Below are 23422 nucleotides of genomic sequence, written 5' to 3'. Positions count from 1 at the left end.
TGGCCTTTACTGATGACTAATTCAGGCTGTGGGGAGTTTGCTTTACTCTAAGACAAATCGGGGTAACTTCTTTTTGTTCACTGTGTGTGTGCATGCAAGGGGTATGATTTCCAATCTTTGTGATGACCTTTTAGTTGCATATTTAGGCAGAGCAGGAAAAAAATCATTTGTTTTTAAGACCTATTTTTAAAACCTATAAAACCTGTTTAAATTTGTATCTGTAGTGAAAATATAGGCTTAAGTGTACTGGAAAATCAAATAAGCAGAGCTCAGCGGCATTCTATGGAAAAAACCAAAAGACTCTCCAAATTTGGGAATTCTATGGATGCCTGTAATTGACAGAGTAAAACTGCCCTTGTTCCACTTGGGGTTATTTATTTAATCAGGTTAGAATGTCAAGTTTTAGGAACAGTGCATTAATAAATGCTGGATAGTGTGGTAGGCCTTAGGCGAAATGGTATAAAAGTTTTGTCTTCAATGCTCTGTGTGCTTGATCTCAGTCTCCTACCCACACAAACGCTATTTTAAGGGTGACCTCCTTTAAAAGAACTTCCTAGATAGAATGACTGTAAGTTGTGTTAAGTTGCCACCTTATTCTTGTAGAACTGTTACTTCTTTGTTATCTAAGCAACCTCTATCTCTTTCCATACGCCCTTTTGTTTCTTTCCGACTTCTCACTCAACCTCCTCTCTCCGTATTTTTCTTCTCTTTTTTAAACCTTGTCCCCCCTACGTGTGCTGGGATGGAAGGGGAAGAAAAATAGAGGTTTGTATTCTGAGAGAATGTTAAAACGCTGCACAATGGCACGGAATCCAGGAAAACTTGTAACGACACACACAGCTGTAGAAGTGCGGGTTTCAGTGTACAGGGTCCTGGGTATTGTTCTGGCTCCTTTCATGTTGCAGGGACTCAGGGGTCTTGACCACGTTTTAGCCTTTCTACAGCACAGTGTCACTTCCCACAGGACTCAAAGAATAACAGAATTTCAGGGTTTCAAGTTCGGTCCTTGCCTTTTCTATAATAACTTAGAAAATGAACTTGGATGCTGTCATACCAGTTCATTCTGTGATAGAGAAGGGGTGATGCCAACTGTGTCACATGTAGCTCCTCAGTAGATGCTGACGTCCATGAAGCGAGATATTGATGACTTCAACAACGCCTTGGAACATGCTTCAGATGAAAATATCTGAAGGCAGATTTGATGATTATAGCTTTTAACAAAATCAAAAATCAAATACCTGTAGGTTGCAAAAATCTGTTTTACAGAGTGTAATTTTTTTCTCATTTTCTCCAATGTCCAGCACCATGTGTATGGCTTTTAGGATGACAAGAGTCGTCCATGATGGACATAACCAGGGCCAATGATGCTGCACACAGCATACACCTCTGCCTCTGGCCCCATGAATGACATTGACCCACAGCAAACTCTCTGTTGTCCCCAGTTTGGATTTTAAGCTTTTGTTTCTACTAAAGGAAGTCAATTTACACTTTCAAAATCTCAAGTAAAGAAAGGTGTACACTTCATTACTCTGTATAAAAATAGCTTTGACATGCAATGGTGTAATCTCCAAATAGATGGAAAGACACGGGGAGGGGAGCGAGATGTTTGCTTTTAAAGTCTGGTTTACAGACACTGCTGCTTGTCAGAAATACTCTCCTTCTTCAGTTATAAGAGTTGCCTTTTGTATTTTTTAAGGATGCTTTATAAGAATTTCTAATTAATGTATAGTTAAACTTAGGTCATCCTTGACTTGGAAACACATTCAAGGACTTTGAAAGTCTTTTTAAGCAGTCATGAAATAGGTTCTGATTCAAATTGTTTCCGACAAAGACAATAGATGAAAAACATTATTGCCTATTGCCTGGCTCACTGAAAAGATCTACTCTGGGGAAACCTTGCAAACTCGCTTCTTTACCAGACTCTAAATATAGCATGATTTAATCACCTGGATTCTGCATGAAATATGCAAATGTACTACTTCATCTCTTTTCCACAAGAAATGAGAAATACATATTTTAGGAAGAAAAAAATACTGATGTTAGATTTAGAAAAATCTCACCTTTGTCAATACTTACGATAGTCCATTTAATTATGTGATGTAATTGTAGAATTTTTCTTTTTTTGATTTGTGTAGATTCCTCTGTTTTTCCTAGACCAAAAAAATAATGCTAAACAATAAACAAATGTCATTTCCATGTAACTATAGAATTTCTGAAAATTAAGTCACGTGAACTGTGTCCCAAGTTCATTTATCTAACTGGAGGTTAGAATGTATAGTAGTATGGTATATTTGGTATCCAAAGATGAACGTACAAAGTTACTTCTATAAAATGTAATCATCTTAAATACTAGTAATATTCTTTGATTTCTCAAATATATACAAAGTTGGACACAACTTAAATATCAAATAAGGATTCAATCACTGGTCCATGCTTTCCAAGAATAGCATTCTTAGCCATATAGGGCTTTATTTAAACTAACAAGTATGTATTCTTCACAGTAGAATTATAAGATCATTATAGATTGGTTTGCTGTCAAGTTTGCTGCTTATGGGAATTAGCTATAATGCTGCAGTGATAAATCACAATGATATCACACAGTGTGATAAATCATACTGCAAAGAAATTTAGCATGTTTAACACGCTATTCATGAAAACATAAGTACCATTTTTTGCATGCTAATATAAAGTTATCATTTTGTAGGCCAAACATTGCTTGGATATTGGCAATATTGTATGGTTCAGTCCAGTATTATCATCAGTGGAGAGATGCACCAGAGTATTCCCCGTGGAATAATGTGCTAATACAGTGTCACTCTCAAGAAGTTGTTTGCTCACTGGCTGAATTATCAGTGGTCCCAGAAATACTATCTCATGCATTGGACTCCTGGGGATATTTTAATGATTGTCAGTAATTGCCTTGCATTCCAAGGCTGTGCTAGTTTCATATGATTATAAACAAGAGTCTTATCAATGTTTGGTGTTAAAGCTGGTTATAGTTCCAGAAACCCAGATGACATACTTATAATTCAAGAATGCACCAATTTGTAGTAGATGCTGTGAACTTTGATTCTAAAAGTCATGGAAACTAACTCATAATTTTATGGATAGTTACCTTTATCGTCTCTATGAGTATAAGCCTCTTAGAGCTCTAGTTCCTAAAGTATTAACTTACACTCTTGACTGTAACAATATATTCAATTTTCTTTCCTTATGCCCATTCTATTATTGACTATAAACTAACTGGAGAGCAAAACTGAGTGTGAATCCAAACACTATTTCTATTGTAGATTTCTATTTCTTAAATCCTTCAGATGTAGGACCCAACATTCACTTCACCCTATTCTAAAAAATTCAAGTTATTCATCAGTTGTCAATATGACTTGATTGTTTATAGAAGTTGCCTTTAATGGCAAAGTGAATTTTGATTACTGATGAAGTGATTGCTTAGTCATGTAATGTGGTGTACACAGAAACAGTTCTCATGAAGGGATTGTTAAATGGTCCATGGGCCTGAATTGATATGGAAATTGCAGACTCTCAGATCTATGACAGTGCACTTGCCAAGGGCATTCAATTTCCTGTGGATGTTGACCAAGAGAACTTGTACAAAAACATAAAAGAAATGTACGAGAATATTCCAGGAAAGGACCTCATGGTGGACTCATTCTCCTAGTGATCTGACATATTCCCGGTGCCACCTCCAGCTTCTGTTGCAATAATCGCAGCTCTGTGATAACGATTTACAACCCACACATTGCAGACAGAACTGTTTATAAGTTTACATTTGCTTCTTTTGCATTTACATAATTTGTGGATCTTATCCAAGTGTCTGGGGAATGTTGCACCTCATCATTGACAAGCAAAAGAACAGGCTAAAAAGTGGCGGTGCTGGTCAGAAAGGCTAGATTGAGTCAGTTGTTGGAGGAATTAGCTTGCTTCCAGTCAATAAAACAACTAATTTTACTTAATGGGGTGAAGTCTAAAGATGTGCCTTGTCTTTTCTCATCTATATCACCCATGTTTTTACTTCTCTTGCTTCCCCATTGCTTAACACGAAAAGCAACTGATAATTTTTTGGATAAATGAATCTGTTAAAGAAATGTCTGCAACTCATAAAAATATACCTTGGATGCAATTATAATCTATCTAAATCCTTCCTTCTCTTTCCTTGATTTTTACTGGAAGCATCAGTTTTTCCTGGGAGTTACAAGGCTAGAGGTCATGGAGCCTGTGCTTGCAATGTGTGTATTCCTATCTTAAGATATATCCAAAGACATTTTAAGGTTTTTAAGTTTTCCTGGCTGGTGTGGCTCAGTGGGTTGAGCACCAGCCTGTGAACCAAAGGGTCACCGGTTCGATTCCCAGTCGGGGCACATGTCTGGGTTGCAGGCCAGTTCCACAACTGGGGACATGCAAGAGGCCACCACACATTGATGTTCCGCTCCCTCTTTTTCTCCCTCCCTTCTAATCTCTCTTAGAATAAATAAATAAAAACTTTTAATTAAAAAAATTTATTTATCTTTTTTATTTAATTGTGCTCATAATTATTTAATTAAATATTTTTTTCATTTGACAGTAACTTCTTAAGTAGTGCCTCCATGATTCACATGGTACAGTTTTTGTCACTCACCAGAAGACTGTCTGACCTTAAACAACTCACTTTACTTCCTTGGTCTTTAGTTTCTTTGCCTACCCAAAGAAGTGTCTTCCACTTTTTACACCTGCAAATTAAGTGATGAGGATTTCTAAAACTCTCTTTGCAACAGAAATGCCTTATTCAAACAATCTCAGTCTCTTTGTTTCCTGCACATTTTCTCCCAACAGATTCTCCTCTACTTTCCGTTCTTGGAGCTCCCCTCCCCCACCCCAACACCTGATGATTGAAGAGGGATTAAAATGTCATCCTCTTCCTGTCTGTGGGTACTACTCAAGGCAGCATCCAGAGCCAAGTGTTCCCACGCGAATAATACTGGTTGTCTGACTGGTTGTCACCTGTGGACCTTTGGCGATACTCATGGTTATAGAATTTGTAAAAACCTGCGTGCATTCTAAGAATCTAAACATAAATGGACCGACTTAAGTTTGATAGTAAATCGTGGTTGCCTTTTTCTTCTCATCTTAGCCTGTTTCGTTGGACCTTACTGATACGCACTCTCCGTGGGTACCCACGTGCCAGGCTTGGCTACGTCTGCTTAACACGCAAAATGATTAGGACTTTGGAAATACTTGTGGGGTTCTTTTTGGTAAAACTCTGTGTTATTTAAATTGTAGTTTACCATCTGATATTTTAATTCTGTTTACGAAAAATACATTGCTACGTTTAGTCAATGTAAATAAATCACTACAAGTGTTAATGGATGACAATATGAATGCATATTGATACAACATGATAAGCTTCGTGCAGATCCATTCATTTAATAACAAATGTAATTCAATCAATACATTCTTTAGTATGAAGTTGTAATCTATATTGTATACTTTAAATGGGAAACCAAACCTTAAAATGCAATCTGTCTGGTTAGTCATCTGGGGAGGAATATATGCTGTTTGTTGACTTTCTGTGATTCATGTGTACTGATGAATTTCTTTTTAAACTTGCAGCAAATAGTGGCAGCAATAAATGCAGGGATTATACCATTAGGAAACACCTCCAATCAAATCAGTCACTGGGACTTGGGAAGTTCCTTCTTCTTTGCTGGCACTGTTATTACAACTATAGGTAGGAGACAACTTATTTTGTTTTTTTAATTTTGGTACAGCTTGTGAGCTAAAGTTCATTTGTTTGAATTTTTTTTACAGTCAGTCAACATGGTTTATGTATGGTAGAAAACTAGATTTCAGTGAATTGATTTTGGGAAGAGGGTTTGAAGGTTTGAACAAAGGAACGATGAAGATGAATTAGTTATTATTTCCAAATGCTGAGTTGAGTTTGCGATGTGTCTGAAACTCCAGAGCAGAGCAGTTGCCATTTGACTAATGGATAGGGACTTCATGAAATGGCTTAAATTATTATTGGGTGGGGGGTCAAGAAGTTTTGAATTTCTCTGCATCTCTGATTGTGTGTCTGTAGAAAGAAAGGATTAGAGTCCAATTTTGATGTTTTTGTTTCATTATTTGGTATCAACTTTTTCAACTTATAAATTTTAAGTCTATAGTATTTCCACAGATTGTTCCCATTCTTCTATGCATGTCTATTATAATTACTTTGGGGCTCTCTTTTTATACATTATGTGTTTCCAATAGCATATGTATACTAAAAAAATTAATGCTGAACTATGAGGATTACAAGAGAATTAAAGTTGAAAGTCTTGCTCCTTTGTTTTTTAATCATGTTGCTGGTTGTAGCGTTAAAAGGGTGCAGAGTGGAATGCAGTCTCTTCTGGGGGCATGAATTTGCATACACTCCACACCTTCTGGGCCGCAGATTGGGTACATGTAGGTGACTTCTCTTCTGTTAGCCACTCAGTATCCCCCCAAATATCCAGAGGATGTAAGTGCAGACCCCATAGAGAAGCCATATTTGCCATGCTGTGGGGACCAGGACAAGTTATAGCTGTGTTGTTTAGTGGAAAGAGGTCAGTTTCAAGCATAATTTTTAAGAGAGGTAAGGAAATTGGCTCATCACAGTTATGAAGGAATTTTAAGAATAATTGTGCAAAACTGAGTTCTGCCCTTTCATATATGCTCATGAGGAGATGTCCTCTCGGGGGCCTGATCTCTGATTTTGGGGTGTGAATTAAGATTCTACTAATTTTAATTTTATTCTTTGATGTCAGTGACAAATGACCACTGAAATGCAAAAGGTTTTCACATTGGGACTTTATATCAAAGTCCTAAATAAGAAAACATGGGCGACGTATGGATGAACTCTCCCTTAAAATTTTCCTCTCAGAGGAATTTGTAGTGATCTATCATTATGCGAATCCTCTGTAATACCTTGTGCTGGATCAGTTGTCAGTGAAATAAATACCTTAGCATGTTGATTTTTGCCTTTGTTACAAGGTCAAGGAACTGTGTTTGCTCTTACATTTCCATTAGCCAGGTCAGAAAGTTGCGTGGCTGTGAAAATCTGGAAGAATGGCGACCTTGATTTCTAACCATAATAACAGGTTAACTTTGGAACTTAGACATCGTGGCCATTTCTACTATGGAAATGACTGTTTATCGTGGAAACTACTTAGAATCTGGGAGGGAAAAAAAGCACACAAGCTGAGTGAGAATGGTTTGTTTCTGCCCAATGAAAACTCAAAAGGCCAAGTTAGAACTCATCATGACCACCACTAAATTATTGCCCAAGAGACTTAGTCATTATACAGACTTATTGTTGCATTGCAAGTTTATAAACAGTCTCATTTTTTGAATCCCAAGTTCAGTACATTTTGCAGACGTATCCTTCAACACATGAAAAAATAAACCATTATTACCAGCCTTACCTCAAATTATAGCCATTAAGCATAGAAACTGATTATTTAGGTTGGTTAGGTAGCTGCCCAACAGCCCAGATTGCCTACTGTTCTATCTGGGGCTTTAGTCTTAGGTAGATTAAGTTATTCTAGGTCATCCACATTTATTTCCTGATCTTTTACTCCCAGGTCAAGGCTACCTCCTCTGACCTTGGGCTAGATTATGGTCTAGGGCTGGGTAAACATTTTGACCTCTTTCATAGGCATGCATTTGATATCCAAATCATTATTCAATAAAATTTATAGTGTAATTACTAATACTGCTGATGACAAGAATCGTGTGAGCCTTGAAGCAGTTTTTAGCAGCTATAGGAATTGTAACCACTAGCATTACCTGCATTGTATTAGTTATTTAAAAAGGAGAACTTGAGACAGTTTGGGAGAATAGATTGCAGTGGGTCTGCTAAGGTGCCTGGTACAGGCTGTGTTTCTGGAGCTGTAATGGCAGCAGTTGCCCAAGATTTTTGTGTTCAGTGTTATTGATTTGCCTGAGAAGCCAAAGTGACCCTTGCTATTCAAAAGAAATATAGCCAAGAGAAGTTCAATTACACAAAATGGAATATTAACATTTAAGGACTAATTTTAGAGAATCTTTTCATATATCTATGTACACTTTCCAAAATCATACCCTTGCAAACCCTTTACAAATTCCATTCCATTGTTGTGCAGACTAAAATTCATTTTTGACTATTCTCTCTCTCTCATAGTTCACTTTCAGTCCATTCTGTTGGCTCAGATTTTAAAGGTGATCCATAACTTAACTGCTGCTGCTCGCCATTCAAACTGCCACCATTTTGGTCCAAGAGAGCATCATCTCAATGCCAGCATCCTTGTAGGAAGGATTCTCTGCTCAGAACCTTCAGGGGTACCCAACTCAGTCAGAGCAAAACCCATCCTTCATTCCCTCTCTCACTGTAGACACATGTTCCATGAGGTTAAGGGATTTTTAAGGGTTTGAATCTTTTCTGTATTCCCAGTGCCTGACACAGAAGAGGTGCTTAGTAATTATTTTTTGGAGTTAAAAACAAATAGGCATTCCAAACAGTATGAACTGTGGCTTATTTGAAATGACATAACACTAAGATGTTATCTATTATGCTAAAGTCTTAGCTCTTTCCATCGGCTTCATTACTAACTTTTTTGTTTGTTCACTTGTTGATTCCACAAATAAAAAAACTATCACTCCGCTACTGTAATGATAAAAGGTAAATTACTTGAGCTTAAGTTGTACACAGATGGGTCAAGGGGCCAATGGGCCGATAATCATTGACCATAGAGTGTCAGTTATACTTAAGAACATTTAATGGGAATGGATAGGAGTCACACCTTACATAGATATTGGGGTAGGTGGGTGTAAGGAAGGGGCAAGGAATACTTCCGTTTCCTTAGTAAATGTCCCAGTTGAGACTAGAAAGGCAATTAGGAACTTTCCAGGTGAATAAAGATGGAAAGGGAATATTTGAGGCGTTGGGAGTTCATATGGTTAAGATCAGAGGTCAGAGACAATACGTTCCATTTGGGACTGCAAGTTACCTAGAGCTACTGTTTGTCATTGATGGGTTCATGCGCAGGGCCAGGTAAATCAGTGAATCCACGTCAGTACCTCCCATTGGATCAGTGCTACTTCTGCCACTGCCAGGGGTGGAAGGAGGAAAGGACACAGCCCCTGCCTGCAGTCTACTTAGTGAGACAAAATTTACATGTGTGACGTAACTGAAGAATAACAGAAGCAGGTATAATCCCACGTTACATGGAACCACGGACTGAGTGCCATCAGATCTGAGACCAAGCAAAGCTCACGTGGGCTGGAACTGGGAGGAAAGGCTTAATGAGAGAAGTTGAATGTGAACTATGCTTTGAAGAAAAAGTTTTGCTTTCAGTTGATGAAGGGGAAAGAGCCTCCAAGTCTGTGACCTGGCTAAGCAAAAATGCAAAGAGAGGAATGAACTTGATTTATCTTGATGATAAAAAATAAGTATTTGAGTGTGCCAGAGGAGTTGTTTAAAGGAATAGTGGAAATACTATTGACTGACTCAGATGGGAAGAGTACAGTTGAATGTAATTTGAGTTTTCTGAATTTTAGACTTACTCTAAGACAGAACATGGATATTTTTTCTTTTTTTGGCAAGTGGAGGGACAGGGTAAAAGTGACATAGAAAGTGTACCTGTCATGAAGGGGCTTCATGGATACTGACAGCTAAGAGGCAATTAGGAGGCATTTCAGTGACCCATGGAAGGAGCACGAGAGTACTGACTGGGGTGATTGGAGCTGCTGTGAATGAGAAGATTAAGACACAATGTGCAAATAATTAGATGCAGAGATTGTCAGACCTTCGTGATGACTACAGTGGAGAGAGAGGAGTTGAAATGTTGAATATGGAGTTGTGTATTTAGGTAGCAAACTTGCCACTCATAGAGAAAAGTAGTCAGTCCTGTAAAGAAAAAGGAGGAAAAAAAAGATCAAAAATTTATATATTGTATTGCATATGGAAGCTTCATTTTAGGGGCTCTCCACCTGAGTTTTTATTTGTATATTTTTTAATTCAGACAGATTAGGAATACAGGTGGCCAGGCTACCTCTTAGAGCTCACATTGAGGTTCAAGAGACCAACAATCAATCATTGTAATCAATAATAATTGATTGTTGATTATAATAGATTGCTATTATTGTTTAATTATTGGCACATTAAAACACATGGCCATTATCAATGGCCATACATACAAGAAGTTCATGTGCAGTGATAGTGAGTAGACAGTGGGGCTGGGTAGGCGGTGGGAGGTGTTCTAGAGGAAACTGATTCAAGACCTCTGAGCAGGTGACACTGAAGCTGAAACCCGGAGAATGGAAAGAAAGCAGCTAGGTAAGAAGAGTGAGTGCCAAACAAGTTCAGGCAAAAGGATCAGCCATGGCAAAAACCTGGAAAGGGAAGATTTTGGCAGGTGCAAGGAATACGGATGGGTCCATGCGACAGAGCCTAGAAGAAGCAAAGTTGGCAAGATTACTGTGTTTTACCATGTATAATGAGCACTTTTTTAGCTCAAGTTTTTGAGGAAAAAATAAGGGTGTGCATTATACAGGTGTATAATGGTTATGTATCATAGGTATAATGGGTATAATAGTCCCATGTGTAATGCACACAAAAACATGAGGGCTCATTATACACAGCAAAGTATGGTAACAATAGCCAGAGCATGTAAGACCTGGTAGGTCAAGGCAACACTCCTAATTCAGGGGGAAGTCATGAAAGGTAAAGGCAGAAGGTAAAAGCCTGATGTGACCCTGGCTGCCACACAGAAGGCAAAGGGGAGACCAGAGAAGTTACTGCATTCATCCATGGGTGAGAAGGTGCTCACTTGGACTAAGTAGGTGACAGCGAGGAGGGTGAAAAGTGGACAAATACATGATTAAAAAAAGAAAGCTTCCTGATGGACATATCTTTGAGAAGAATGCCCTAGGGGCTTTAGTATTTTAAACGTTGTCATTTTAAAGCTAGTAGGAAATTGCTTATACTGTAGGAGAGACTGCTGACAAAATAATGTCATGGACAAGTGTATTCCATTTTGAGGTCAATTTAAAGATTGGAATAAAACGTAAGATGATTTTATTACCCAAAAGCATTAACTGTAATAAAACTTCCCCCAGTGGAAAAGGAATGGGAAGCCAGGGCTGAGGGTCTGCCCAAGCCGATCACTCAATCATCCTGATCTCTGGGTGTCAGAATAATGCACAACCACAAGGGCTCCAATAAGGTCTACACAGCTTCACGACCCGAAAGAATCATGTTAAGTCTTACGGAAAGCAGTTCTTTGGAGTGGCTGTTCTCATCCTTACAGAGGACTCTTGTTTTCCACCACTTGAGTACAGAGATTGAGTTCAGTTATGCAGTTTCTACATTTAGTTTTTCTGTATGTTGAACCAGCCACGAGGACTTCTAATTTGCTTTAGCCTAGGTTGAATTGCTAATGTGGTCATGACAATTGTCTCAGATTTCCGATGAACCCATATTTTGCCTATGTAGGAAAATGCTTAATGATTAGAAAAATAAAATTAAATTAAAAAAAACAGGAAAAATGTAAGGTTTGGAGTAATTTTAGCAAATAGTTCCAGATTTTTATCCAGATTTTAATCTTCTTTTTAGAAGAGGCCAATTTTGGTATATTGTAAGCTGTAAAGCCTTACACATGTCTTCAGCAGGGAGTCTAGGACCTTGCTGTTGGATATGATTGAAAACTACAACCTAAAGAGTCAGGGATAAATTATAAGATGATTTCTGGTTCAATTTTGTGATCTTAAGGAGCCACTGTCTAAACTTGGAACTGAATATACTTGAAGCAGTGGTGTAGAATTGGCCAGTAAGTGTTTTCTCAGGGGTTGATGTCATTGCAGTTTTGATGGTTGCGTGTTATCTTATTAATTTAGTACACCCATAATTCTGTGGCATTTCACTAGTCTCTTTCTTGGCTGTACTCAGAAAACTGCATTTTGGACTTTGGAAACCCATGTTAAAGAAAAGTTAAGGTTCTTGGAGGCAGCCTGCAAGGCAAATAATCTTGCAAGGCGACTTCCAGCCCTGACTCTACAATCTCCTTGCATTTTTTTCTTGTGCCAGTTTTTTAAAACGTATGCTGATTTTTCCAAAGTATGTAACTCTGCCAACTGTGTTGGGCAGTGGAAATTAAGACATTTTCTTAGGTTTTTGATGTTCTGTTTCTCCCCCCATCCACTTAAATTAATGGAAATAATATCTATCTTGGGCTATTAGCCACCTATGTTCCTGCCATTCAAAATCTTCATGTAGGTTTATGTATTTTCTGCGTTACAATGAATTTCCCAGAGGATATGTCTTATGAATGGCAGTTAAGTTTCCGGAGTTCAGAATTAAATTTGGTAGGCAGTATAGCTGAAATAGTGCACTAACAGTGTGTCAACTGCAAAGCAATTATGAGCTAGATTAGTCATCTTCTGTTTTTATTACGTACGTCTTTGACATCAGTGCCACGGAGGTTCAATTCAGAGCACCTAGTAGTCAGCATCCTAGAATCTTGTGCTTATTGGAAGGATTAAGGATGTAATCCTCTCAGGAGTGAAAAAGCTGTTTTAATTTTTTTTTGTAGGAGAACACAGAGCAAGAGAATAGAGCTCTATCAGAAACTGGAAGCCCCAGTGGGAGCAGGCTGGCTGTGGTATCAGCATACTAGTCATTCAGATCTTGGGTGTGTTCAAGTCAGGAACTGCTTGTATTCTGAAACAAAAGACACTTTACTATATTTCTGCATACTTTTGAAAAGTTTGCTGTAACATCTGTCAAATTTTGTGATAAAAAAATTACCCCCAAAGTGGAAGCTAAGAATTATCATGGATTTCATGTTCTGAATAAATACAGAAACTATATTTTTCTTGTCTTTTCCTCCCTTCTTAAAATCCAGTGTTGTTTGTCATAAAATATAGATTTTATAGAGCATCTGACTGGCCATCAGCTATGCAGGTATGGCTCTGGATGTGATTAAAACGAGGTGAGATGATTATCAGAAAAATACTTCTTGTAACTGGCTCAAGTATTTCATTCGATAAGGAAGGAATCTAGTAACATTTGTGTAGGCCTGTCTGCTTTGAGCTAGTAATTACGCTACATATTTCTGAACCTTTCTCAAAATTTTTTTTAGACTTGTGCAATCTGACTCTTGGAAAATTGGCCTTGTTATTTACATGGTACTGTAACTATAGCATGATATTTACAGAAGAAGTGTCTGTGCTGAATGGGGGTCATGTGTGTGTATTGTGGTTTGTGTACACATCAAGTACAATGCAGACATGACTGATTCTGAATGGAAGGGAATTCCATGCAGCTGATTCTTGATTCCGATGTCCCATTGGGGGAAATACAGGGTGAAGCAAAAGAAGGTTTACACTGGTTTGTATGGAAAAGAATACAAAATTAATATACCAATGCAATAATAAGCTCGGTTTCATGTTCTCAAACTGTAAACCTACTTTTGCCCTACCCTGTATTGACAATATGAATAACTGAAAATCACAGGTCATTCAGAAACGCCTATTAATTGCTAATCTTAAACTTCTTGTCCTTCCCAATCTTTCTTATGGTCCAGTTGGGTGTTATACCCTCTGCTCTGTGCTCTGGTTTCCACCATGAAGATGCTAAGCAGCGAGAAAAGAAAAGAGGGGGTATAAAATAAGTCATAAGCTGCCTCAGTAGCTTGTGTTCGAAAAGAACACATGTATTAAATAGGTAATTCCAGTGGTGCTTGTCAGTGCCTTAATGGAAACTATACCATAACTTAATTTGCTGCATAAAAAGTAGGTGTAGACATGACCTAATAAATATCAAACTACAACTAAATAATGCGTTGTATGTTTTCATGCAGACAGTTATCCCAGTATTACTTATAGAGTACAGCTTTGGGGGAAAATATTTCTGCCTATTTTTTTTGAAACGAGTGACACAGGTGAGGGAACATCAGATTTCATTTCAGAAGATTTAAGTTTAGTTTTGTCTTTGCTGTGAGTTAGGGTTATAGTCTTGGGCAGATCACAGTTCCCATATCCTTAATGCTGTCACTTGTCAAATGGGGCAACCGTTACTCACAATCAGTTGATGTGAATGTTAAATAAGATTATAGATGTGAAAATAATTTGTACACTGAATGATAGAATACTAATTTAGAGTAAGCTGGTTTTATTATTAATTTTTATTTTATGAAAATGAGCCAATATTATGTTTTGCACATTTGTTGATATTACTGATATCAATAAGGAAAAAGATACAGTCTTTCTTAAAGCTTTGAACACCCTCCTTTAAGGTTATTTGATATTCAAACTAATTTGGCTCCTACTGTATTATTGTAGTTGATTATGTTCTAGAACTACCTTCCTATATATAGAGTGGTTACATCAGGGAAATTATCTCACACTAGAAATACATTTGTAAAATTATAATCTGAGCTTTTTTTTTGCAGAGGTTTTGCTGTTCTTGATGGTGTTATTTAGGGATTTCATGGGCATGTAGGGTATTTTAGTAATGATCACTTACTAAGGCCCAAACGATGATGATGAAAGCATTCAAACCATTTGGGAAAATAAATGAAAAGAGTTTGTTTATGAGGTAGGGACAGAATAACACAGGGGTCAGCAAACTGTGGCCCGAGGGCATGACCCAGCCTGCCACCTGTCAGGTACTCGTTGGAGCACAGCCGCCCCATTTCTTTTCGCTTTGTCTCTGGCTGCCTTCCTGCGATGATAGCAGAGTTGAGTGGTTCCAACAGAGACCACCTGGCCTGCAAAGCTGAAAATATTCACTATCTGGCCCTTTACAGGAAAAGTTTGTAAGTGCCAGCTAGGAACTACAGAAAAGAGGGTAAGGTAAAGAAAAAGGATGCAACTCATAAACCGAAGACCTGGATTGGAGTCCTGATTCTAATATATAGTCACTGTGTGACTTCGACTACATCACTGAGCTAGTTTTCTGAGTGGTTTCCTTCCAGTGAATAGTCTAGATAACTTCTTAATTGGTGACTGATAATAAATGGGCTTGCTATCTTATAGGATTTTATGAAAATGCAAAGGACAATATATTTAATAATGTTGAATGAACTACTAAGTGTATAATATTCATCTTTAAAAAGAATATGCTGTATTTCCCCCTTTTTCTTCCCTTCTGTACTGAAAAGGTTGAAATAGGCTTTGTGACTTCAAATCTGTAAACCCCCAGAAGGTGTGTGGATAAGATTTAATGGTTCATAATCGTGTCTTCTGGAGAAGGGGCCCACAGTGTGCATTAGATTCTCAAAGGAGTTCTTAATTCTCATAGGGATTTAAAACTATTGGCTTGAATAATTCTGCTTTTTGGAGTGATGAAAAGTGTAATGTTTCTGGCACTTCACAAATGAAGAGAAAGAATCACATTAGAAACCCAGTAGCAATATGTTCATGTGGTTTAAGCAGATTAAATCATGACTTAGAGGAGTGAGGATGGAGCTCAAAAAAAAAACCATGTGAAACTGTTTCTTCAAAAAAAAATCTTATTCTATTGCTGAGCTGAGTGATATTATTGTATCAAATATTCTCAATTCTATCAGGCTCCTGCAGACTATAAACTATAACATGATGAGAAATGTTCTAGTTTAGAACATTAAAGTCCAATCTCTATCCATGACATCCTGGGTTTAACAAATTCAGACTTTGGGAAAAAAATTCAAGGAAATGCAACGTAAGTGCCAGAGAAGGAAGTCAACATATTCTTTGGGGGGACAAATTTGGGGGATGAAATTGTGGATTTCTGATAATGGGAAGGAAGTTGTTATAATAAAGGCATTTTTAATTATGGCTAATGACAGGAAGAAAAAAATTAGCTTGGACCTGATTGTAAATCACACTTGAACTCTTGGTCTTTCTACAATGTCTCCTGGTTCAGTTTTATAAATATTTGCTGAAAGTCTGAAGGTGTGCAATGCTAATTACCAAGTTCATGAAGACTCTAGGAAAAATATGTAAATCGAGGCAACCTTAGATAGGTGCTTTGCCTGTCAATATAGAAAATAAATCATATTCTTTTATATGGCAATACTGGGCATGCAAATAGTGAAGAATTAATGATATGGTTACTTGAAATCCAATGCTGTCTAATTTTCCTTAAAACATAATAAAGAGTACATTTACATAACTAAACACACAGATGAGAAACAAATAAGCAGAATAAAAATACACAGTGACAGGTGAGCCCCTGCAGCTGACCCCCAATCTCCCACGCAGGGTCAACCACCATTACTGCTTCTTGCTGTTATTCTAGAAATCGTCTGTGTACCAGGCCTGCCCAGAAGGTATCGGGCCATGTAACATGAAAAATAAAGTATCTTCTTTATTGAAGAAGATACAAGATACAAGAAACTGTGTACACGGGACAATGATGCCCCCGTCCCCTTCAAAGTAGGCACCTCGGGACCTCACACAGTTCTCCCAGTTGCCATCAGCTGCCCTGTTGTATTTTCCTGAATCTCATCAACAATCTGAAAACTCTTCCCTTTCAAGGGTAATTCTAGTTTTGGGAAAAGCCAGAGGTCACAAGGCACTGAACCTGGGCTGTAGGGGGACTGAGTCACCTGGGTGATTTGCTGTTTTGCCCAAAAAGTCTGCGCAGGGCCTGATGCCTGAGCAGGTGCATTGTTGTGATGAAGCTGTCAATCACCAGTTGCCCATGGCTGCAGCCTTCTGAATCATCTGAATAGTTTCTGTCGATGGAAACTATTCTGTTGATGGAGGAATGCTCAAGCTTAATGCATAATGTGATGCAGATTCATTGCTCTACTTGCTCAGTCATTTTTAATTCAGTGGCCACACAGCACACATGCTCACCTAATGGTGTCCCCATGGACTAGCACAGTGAAGTCATCATTGGTCACACATGTGCATTCCAGTCCACTCTCCTTGGCTGCCAGGTTACATTGATGTCACACGAACCATTCATGTTATATTAACAATGGTTGGACTTTTTGGGGACAGACCTTGCATATGTGTACATATGTGTAATTAATATGTACATGGTCCTTATACAAGCGAAAGCTGCCCTGCATTACTATTTCCACATAATAATACATTTTGGAAATTTTATCACTTCCTGAAGATTTGCTTCATTGTTTTAGCAGCTGCATATTATTCCAATTGAAGAATATGTCACATCTTTATCTTTTTCGATGATCATTAGTTGTTGTCACTAACATGCTGCACTGGGTATTTAATGCTATATAACATATATAATAAATATACTTATGTTTATTTATTTTCTTTTACCCAGTACCACTTTTTAATAGTCCTTTTTCACTATGCTTATTTTTAAACAATAATGATTGTTCTATCAAATTTCATCTATCAAAATTTTATAATATATAGATAGGTCTTTTTTATATGGTAATATGTAGTTAATATGATAATAGAAAATGCAGAAATATATAAAAAATGAAAATAACTAGATATGACCATGTTTTCTTATAGTAATTTTTCTATATATGCTTGGTGTAGTTGCTCTCATATCACAGTTACTGACTTTTAGAGATATTTAGCATGCTGATCCTCTGATCCTTATGGATGTTATAAATGTGGGCTTGTTGGCATAAGATATTTGTCATTGAATGGCTTATTAGTTTTCCAAATTAAAAAGATAAAAATAAAATTCAGACTTTTTAACATGAACTTCAAACACGTAGAGAGTCGCCACTTATTATACTTGTCCTTTATAATGGCTGCTAGTTACACTAGGCTGCTGCTTTACTTTTGTAAAGGAAAAGAAGTTTGGTTCACTTCTCTGAACAGCATGATGCTGTCATTTAAATTGTGGCGTCATCCAGTGCAAGATCCCAAATGTGTCCCTTAAACTGTGAGAAAAAGAATGCAGCATGCCGTATAAATGCCTTCTTAACGGTATAATGAGCATTCCTCTTGCAAAACTTGTCCTCAGCCAGCTTTTTTAATGTGAGTGGAATGAATATTTACATATTTGTAAATGGCTTTCCTTTGCCTGCACAGTGATCAGGGATAGAATTCTTGGATCACAGCCTTTTCTGGTCACAACTGTAGATATTTCTCTATTTTTCTTTTGTCATTTGCTGTTACACAGGAGGAGTTTGATACTGGCCTGATTTTCCTTTTATTGGTAACCTGTTTTCCTTAACTGCCTCCCCGCTCCCACTTGTATAGATTAGAGGTTTTCTTTTCATCTGGCACAGGTTTCGTTTCTTTTGTTTTAGGGATACTGACCATTTTTATGTTGTTTCTCTGTTCTCTTTTCTTTATCATGTAACTCTTAAAACTTTTTCTACCTTTATTCTTTTCTGCAATTCTGGAAAATCTTTTTTTTAAAATTTAATTTAATTTAATTTAATTTAATTTTTTAATTAAAATGTTTAAATATATTTTATTGATTATGCCATTACAGTTGTGCTATTCCCCCCTTCATTCCCCTCCACCTTGCACACCCCTCCCCCACCCCTCCCCCCTTTAGTTTATGACCACGTGTCTCAAGTTCTTTAGATTCTATATTTCCCACACTATTCTTGCCCTCCCCCTATCTATTTTCTACCTACCGTCTATGCTACTTATTTTCTGTACCTTCTCCCCCCTTCTTCTCCCACTCCCCTGTTGCTAACCCTCCACGTGATCTTCATTTCTATGGTTCACTCCTGATCTAGCTGTCCTCTTAGTTTGCTTTTGTTTTAGGTGTGGTTGTTAATAACTGTGAGTTTGCTGTCCTTTCACTGTTCATCTTTTTTATCTTCTTTTTCTTAGGTAAGTCCCTTTAACATTTCACATAATAAGGGCTTGGTGATGATGAACTCCTTGAATTTGATCTTATCTGAGAAGCACTTTATCTGTCCTTCCATTCTAAATGAAAGTTTTGCTGGGTAGAGCAATCTTGGATGTAGGTCTTTGGATTTCATGACTTGGAGTACTTCTTTCCAGCCCCTTCTTGCCTGTAAGGTCTCTTTTGAGAAATCCGCTGACGATCTTTTATAGATCTTTACAGAAATACTTTGTAAACTGCAACACTGACTTGACTTTCTACTGTTTCAGTTCTCTTTCATTATCTAGAATACAGATTGTAGCTTTGCAATCGGACATTTAACGTCCTTTCACTGTTGTCAGATCCACCTCTTTTTCTTTACTGAATTTTGTCTTCAGATTCTAGCGAATTCATTTTTTGTTGGTTGTAGGCTCCAAAGTATGGACATGATGTTTAATTCTCTCCTGTGGTTTGCAAACATTTTTTCTGGGTCTTGCAGTAATGCCATTTGCAGAGACATGCTCTTCCTAATCATCTCGTCTTTTACTGAGCAGATATTTATTGAGTGACTATTGAGTAGTTTCTAGGTGGTTGGAGTACATCAAATCAATAGACCAGAAAACCAGTGAGAGACTAAATAAGGAAGTAAGTTATGTGGAATGTAATGTGTTAACCATACTATAGCTTTAGAGGGAAAATAGACCAGAACAATAGGCTGGGAGTGGGAGTTGGGAGTCTGAACAATGGTTTTTTTTCCTGTGTTCTACATTACTTTTCCCATTGGGATTTGTTTTTCTAATCTGTGGATGCAGAGTACATAGAGTAGGGATGGGGGCCACACATTCTTTCTACCTAATTCAGCATAGAGAGGCTGGATAGCAAACAATATATACTTAGTATGTTCTAGGTACTATTGTAAAGGCTTTACATATGTCGAAAATGTTCATCCTTATAACACCTCTATAAGGTAGTTGCTATCTTTGGTCCCATTTTGAGATAAGTAAACAAAGGTATTGAGAGGTTAAATAATGGACCTAAGTTATAATGTGAGTATACAGTGTTAACAGGGTTTTAAACCCACAGATCCTTGCTGCAAGGTTGGTGCTTGTGACCTCTGACCTGCATTGCATCACGGATTGAGGAGAGTAAGGTATATGTTTTATACCACAAATTTTAACTGAACTGATGATACCTATTCACCTTGCTCTCCTAATGATTGGAGACTTAGTACTAAGATTCTACCTTTCTAGGTGAAGGAACTATACCATCATTACTTTTAGAAAATTCACAAGTAATTTGTTAATATCAAATTGCATACAGTATATCTATCTTTATACTATGTGAGGAAACCTGAAATGATATTGAGACTACTTGGCTTTACTATCTGATATTAAGAATATAATTTTTAAATGTATAAAGGTACATTCTTAGTTTTTTACAATGTATCTTATTAAAAAATAAGATACACCAATAAATTAGTTTGGAGATATTTAATTTGTCAAAATCAAAGAATGCAGGGGAATCTAATCTCAGGCTAGAGATGAATCTGAAATATGCTAATGGGTGTTGAATTTAAACTGAGTTTAACTGATGACTCTCAATGATCGTGGTGGCCTAGCCTCAGCTGCCGTCACTCAAGTTCAAGACCTGGGTAATTATGCATCTTTCAGGTGGGCTGGCTGTCACACTGCCTCCCTCCCCCTGTCTCACAGTGACAGCGGTTGATGAGTTTTGAATTACTGCCTGAAAGTAATAGCCAGGGCAAGCATAGTTCTTTGCACTGTAATTTCAAGTTAAATTGTATTAAATATAGACACTCAACCATCGAAAACTTTACGTTTTATCTCTTCAACCTATGCTACCTAATTATCATCCATACTTCAGTTTTCTTGGCCTCAGTTTTTCATAGACGTGTAATGATGGAGTTAGGATCCGATTGGCCCTTTCGACTTTTATATTTGGGATTTTGTTTTAGAAATTCAGATGCCCTTTCCCCCTCCTTTGTGGTACTGTGTATTGTGAATACAGAAAAATAACAGGTCCTCTCGGACAAGATCCTGTCTAGCAATCCCATGAGGGATGTCAGAGTAGTAGCTCCAAAACCACAGGCTTTGCTGCGACCCCGTTACCGCGTTCAGCGCTGCTCAAGCCGAGTGCAGTATTCAGCGTGTGGCCAGCACCTGCCTGGCTGTGACAGCGAAGGGTGAACTTCCGTGACCTGAGAGCAGTTGCATTCTGGATGGTTTGATTGGTAATCGCTGTTTTTGTTCCTGTGAAATCTGCAAAGTGAAGAGCAGGAAAAAGGATGTTGGCTCAACTCTCCTTCAGTCATGTTTCTTGGGGGGGCGGGGGATAGCAGCAGCAGCACTGTCTTTTCCAGCGTGAATTCTATCAGCAGTGGGCACTTACTCTGAGTGGCGGTGGCACTGCCTGAGCCACGCTTTATTTATGGTGAAGACAGTGATGTTAAGGGGCCAATACTCGTGGACCCACTGTGTGCCGAGCACCAGACTAATTCCTTTATGTGTATTATTTCACTTCATCCTGATGACATTGTACAAATGGAGAAACTGAGGCACCAAGAGATTTTTTTTTTTTTAAGTAATTTTCTCAGTGGTAGAATGGCAAAGCTAGGATTCAAACCCAGAAGTATTTGGGCTTAAGAGCCCACAGTCTTAACAACTTTGCTGTATTGCCCTCACTGTACCTGAAAATAAATTTGAATGAGTCTGTTTGCAATTGAGGAAAAATATGACAAATCAAAGATAGCATAGCATTCTTTGCTATCTGGATATTACAAATCTAGATAGCATTTCTCGACGATTCAGATTAATATCTACCAAGATTCAGCTTTCTAAAATGAAAATGAAAATTTGTATTTATGATGTCTATTCTATTACTCTTAGGGTAATTTGGTGGTAGATGTATTGCATAGTTTTATCATTTTATTGTTCATAGTGTAAAATAAAAAAATATTCAGTGGCACTGTTCAATAGGTCAAATTCTATTCAGGACTGTCATGAAAGGTCAGGGATACTGCAATGGAATTTTGTTAAAGGGGACAGGAATTGGCCTTAACTCTTCAACAAGGCAAAATGGATATTTATGACCAAGGAGCATGAAGTAGCATCAGTAGATTGCACATTGTAAGGGAGACATTAGGGGTAAGGGAGGATTTTGGCTAAAATAACCTAATAGGATTCTTGCTGAAGGCCCTTGAGGCTGATCAGATATCACCTGGGTGGTGGTGGCAGATGAGAAACCTCATCAAATATCAAGAAGGATCAAATATTGAGGATGGGGATTTCTGGCTAAACTGACTTTAGCAACATTCTTGCTGGTATTAGACTTCACAAGGAAAGCCATGGGGTCACAAGGCTTAGTGAAAAAGAGAGCTCAGGGCAGCCCAAACAAAATTTGGTCAAGGAGAGAATCTTTGCCAATAGATAGTATAGTTTAATTTATTGCTTTTATGGTTTATTGTTTGATGCCAAGTATGATCAGGAATACATCAAATCATACTGAAGTTCCTATAGGAAAACCCTTCTAGAGTATGATTTCCAGATGCTGCATTATCACAGAAGCTCAGATTCCAGACTTACAATCTCCATCAGTATGTGGGAAAGCATCAGTTATCTTGGGGTAAGAGAAGAATCGGTTAACAAGGGGCAGCTAAATAGCACGTGAATTTACAGCCATTTCTATGTGGATTATTTCATTACGCCTTGAACATGTCTGTTTATTGTTTATTGGCTTGAGCTTCAGATAAGTTGGTTGGCCAACATTTAGTGGTCATGTTTTATTAAAATTTTATATCTTTGGACAATTGCAATCAAATAGAGAGAAATGCAGTGTTCACACAGGAAGTAGCCTGTGAGGCCTGAGTGGGACCTTGAGATGAACTGTGTCACTTCTTCTATGTCCCGTTCGCTGTAGGTAGGCTGTTGTCAACCAGCGGGAGGGTGGGTGACCATCTAGTGCTATTTAAATTCACTGTTACCCCTGCTCCGCCCTCATGACCCCGCTCTCTCCTCCCCACCCCCCACTTACCAAGCACATGTCAGCACAGGTGAAAAGCGGATAGGGTGCAAACCAATGTATCGAAGAAAGAGCTGGGGAAGGTAGAAAACAATATGCAGATTGATTATTATTGTCATTCATTGGCAAAGTTCCTTGGCAGGGGAATTCCACGTCAGCTGCAGTTATGTCTTGTTAGCAAAAGTGTTTGGTGGAAACTCATTCCACACACAACTTAAGGAACATAATTTCTCAAATTTGCAAATTTACAACTGTGATGTAGGATTTTATTATGTAAGTTGCAACTAAAGGTAGCAAGGGAGCCGTCTTGTGATTGTGAAATACTGTTTCAACTGCAGGCACAAGGCTTCTGGGCCAAAGGGGAGTCTGCCCTTAAAGTAAAAACTAAGTGTCAAAACAATCCTCTGATTTAGTTATTTTCATGGAGACCGTTGTTTTGACGCATCTCTATCTTCCTTCCCAGTGTGACGAGGTGAAACAGCAGGCATGGCCAGGCATGGTCCATACTCTCTGGTTATATAATTGAGAAAACCATTTATTTAAGTTTGAGCAACACTCTCTATAGCTTGGATCCCAAATGCTTGCTTTTGAAATCCCAACCTTAACATTTGGTATGTTTAATCTTGAACA

General features: G+C 37.9%; 1 protein-coding gene across 5 annotated transcripts in view; it reads left to right on the top strand.

Moving 5' to 3' along the window:
• KCNK2 (potassium two pore domain channel subfamily K member 2) overlaps positions 1-23422 on the top strand; it is a 156367-nt gene that overhangs the window by 78424 nt on the left and 54521 nt on the right. For all 5 annotated transcript variants that reach the window (XM_053658165.1, XM_053658161.1, XM_037159537.2 and 2 more), the window contains exon 3: positions 5605-5722. In XM_053658165.1, coding sequence (XP_053514140.1) covers positions 5605-5722 — 118 coding nt within the window. The remainder of the gene's footprint in view (positions 1-5604; positions 5723-23422) is intronic.

Source organism: Artibeus jamaicensis, unplaced genomic scaffold, assembly GCF_021234435.1.
Source record: "Artibeus jamaicensis isolate MK-2021 breed Jamaican fruit bat unplaced genomic scaffold, CSHL_Jam_final contig_2170, whole genome shotgun sequence".
Lineage (NCBI taxonomy): Eukaryota > Metazoa > Chordata > Mammalia > Chiroptera > Phyllostomidae > Artibeus > Artibeus jamaicensis.
Note: the sequence above shows the minus strand (reverse complement) of the source record. Positions and strands in the feature narration are given on the sequence as shown.